We start from the raw sequence: 3182 nt of genomic DNA on the forward strand, positions 1-3182 counted from the left end.
TTTGGCGTTTCTTTTTCTAAGTGCCTTACCTACCACATTCTCGTCATTTGCCTGTTCAAGTATTATGTTAATAGTCTCTTCGACTCGTATATTAGTGTAAAGGGATTCTATGTCCTGCTTAACTGTATAGTCTTTAAGCCATCTACAAGTTGGAGACTTTTTAAAGTATAATCATTACGAGTGAATTTTCCTATGAATTGATTTAAGAACTTAGAGAAACTATGCAATGGTGTCTTTCTTGTTGATGTTACTGGTAGGATGAGTACACCCGCCTTTTGCACTTTAGGGAGATTTGCTCAGCACCCCCCCCCCCCCTCTCTCTCTCTCCTCTCTCTCTCTCTCTCTCTCTCTCTCTTTCTCTTTATTTATTCTTATATGTTTCTTTTACCAGGGCCATTCGCGATTTCGGAAAGGACCAGGTTTTGGTCAGACGAATACCAACTCTACACAGATCTCTTCAGCTCCTACAACAACCACATCAGACCGGTGCGGTTTCACCACGACGAATTAAAAGTGTCCTTCGACCTCGCGCTTTACAGTATAATACAGCTGGTAAATTCTCTCTCTCTCTCGTAAAACAACCATTTCAATTATGATTCAAAATAAAAAGTAATAGAAGATCCGATACAGATTTAATTCAGTAGTTTTGCTAAGAAATGATAGGTTATAAAAGGAAATTCAAACTGAAGACATGAAACGTGGTGTTAAAACACATAGTAGCAAATCAGCACTATCAGTTTCAGCTAATTGTATGAATTTCCTGAACATGATCTCATTGTCCGATCACATCACTATTTTAATTATAAAGAAGAATAAGCCACCAGTCCATGAACGCTAAGAGCAAATCTAAGATGCCTATGCAATATATATATATATATATATATATATATATATTATATATATATATCTATATATATATATAAAAGACAGAGTTGAAGCTTTCTTTAACCGCAAGCTCCGAAGTTGAAAATTCCTCTGAGAGATCAGCTCTAAAAGGCAGTCCTTATTCCTAAACCATTCTCGGCAGAACACTCACGACCAGATCCTGTCTACTAACGCCGAAATGATCATGAGGTGGAATGACAGCCACCTGCAGTGGGTACCCGAGACCTACAACGGCACGGAGGTCATGCACGTGCCCTACAATAGCATCTGGTACCCAGACGTCGTCCTGTACAACACGTAAATATTCACAGAAGTGTTTTGTCTTTATTGAGCTGTTGATAATTTTCTTTCATTGATTTAATGAATGTTTCACACTCTTGGTTAAATGTTCATTGACTCGTCAGCTCAGTTGCATGGAATACTCGCGCTTTTTCGTATTTCTGAAGTAAACCTGGAATTTGATGTGGATGAATACTTACATTGTTAAAACAATAATCAGACAAAGATTTCTTGTACATGCATTTCGGACTAGCGGAAATTCGCATTTTCAAATATCCGTTCCTCGGGTCACCATACTTGCAAATAAGTGTGATATCACCGAAATATATGTACAGGAATATCTTCATTATAATTAATAAATTCATTCTTTGAATTATAAATAACTGACTGTGTAAATGTTAGACAGTAATGCCTCCTTTTGTTTGGTATTGTTTTATACTATCACATGAATGAGAGGGATGGTAAGATTCCTTTAGTCGATAGGTAGCAACCATAACAAATAATTAGGGCCCTAACAGTTACTTAGAATTATAACAAACATCCCTGAAAAAATTGGATATAAAGTAATTTTAGGTCAGTTTTGATATTAGAAGTCAAAAACAACTTAAAAAAATTATATGATTATAATATATATCTATATATATATTATATATATAGATATATATATATATATAATATATATATTATATATAAATGCTTTCTGTTGAAAACGCGGAATGGCATTTTTTTTAGTCTAGCTTCACTGAGACGCCATTATTTGATATCATAGCATTTAAAACATTCATAAAAAATAAAAAAAACAAATAATGAGCCGAAATTTCTTCGTCGCAATCAAGTTTTCTTTACATCGTATAATGCTGTATCTGTATGAAACTTTCAATCACGCCCCATGAAACTCTCAGCCGCGGCCCATGAAACTTTCAGCCGCGGCCCATTGGTGACCTGTGTTGTTGGCACCTATAGCGGTGCCAGACGCAAGCTCATGGCTAACTATAACCTTAAATAAAATAAAAACTACTGAGGCTAGAGAGCTGCAATTATGTATGTTTGATGATTGGAGGGTGGATGATCAACATACGAATTTGCAGCCCTCTAGCCTCAGTAGCTTTTAAGATCTGAGGGCGGACAGAAAAAGGGCGAACGGGCAGACAAATAGCCATCTCAAGGGTTTCCTTTTACAGAAAACTAAAACAAATTAAGAGTGTATAACAAAATGCGAGTACGTAATTGTGCTTAGTGCGCATGTGCGTATTTGTGCAGACAACCAAGCTGACGTCAGAATTCCAAGTCCAACTTGCAGGGCGAGCAACGATTACCAGCGCAGCATCATGAGGACGAACGCAATGATTCGACACACGGGAGAGGTCGAACTCGTCTCCCACGTGATGTTCCAGTCGACCTGTGACGTCGATATCTCCTGGTACCCATTCGACCGACAGGAATGCAAAATGCATTTCGCCTCCTGGACCTATGACGTCACAAAGGTAAACCTGACTGAATTTAAACAGATTCTACGTAATGTTTTCCATAAAAATATGTACTTGCTTTTCAGCAAACTTAATTGGACTTTACATGAAGTTTCATGAGTATATATAGAATGGTCTTCTTTCTGTTTCTGTTATGTATTTATAAAAGATTAATCACTGAAACAGTGATAGTGTAATCTTTGCGAAGTTTCTGAAGATTATACCAGACGTCTCTTACATTTCATTTAATGTTATCTGAAGGTCACTCATAGCAATGTCTTCCTCCGGAATGTAATATTTCATAGTTTTAGATAAAAATGTAGTCAAGATGTCCAGTCGATCTTACGTCATCAGTCGTTTGCAGATTCAAGTAACGAGCAACCAAGCGGACCTGTCCGAGTTCTCGCCAAATCCGGAATTCTTCTTGGAAAATTTCTTTGCCGAGGTTCGTCAAGAACACGATCCGTGTTGCGAACAACCTTTTTCAAGTAAGTTCCGTTCCTCTCTCTCTCTCTCTCTCTCTCTCTCTCTCAAAATAAGTCCTCTATAGGT

At 37.4% G+C, this 3182-nt stretch overlaps 1 protein-coding gene across 1 annotated transcript in view; it reads left to right on the forward strand.

Annotated features, from left to right (window-relative positions):
* Nucleotides 1-2458: 2458 nt before the first annotated feature.
* Nucleotides 2459-3182, forward strand: part of LOC135200022 (neuronal acetylcholine receptor subunit alpha-7-like) — a 20542-nt gene continuing 19818 nt past the window's right edge. Inside the window, exons 1-2 of the mRNA XM_064231990.1 lie at nt 2459-2648; nt 2995-3118. Of these exons, the coding sequence (XP_064088060.1) occupies nt 2493-2648; nt 2995-3118 (280 nt within the window). The 5' untranslated portion in view covers nt 2459-2492. The remainder of the gene's footprint in view (nt 2649-2994; nt 3119-3182) is intronic.

This window comes from Macrobrachium nipponense, chromosome 11 (genome assembly GCF_015104395.2).
Source record: "Macrobrachium nipponense isolate FS-2020 chromosome 11, ASM1510439v2, whole genome shotgun sequence".
NCBI classification, from domain to species: Eukaryota; Metazoa; Arthropoda; class Malacostraca; order Decapoda; family Palaemonidae; genus Macrobrachium; species Macrobrachium nipponense.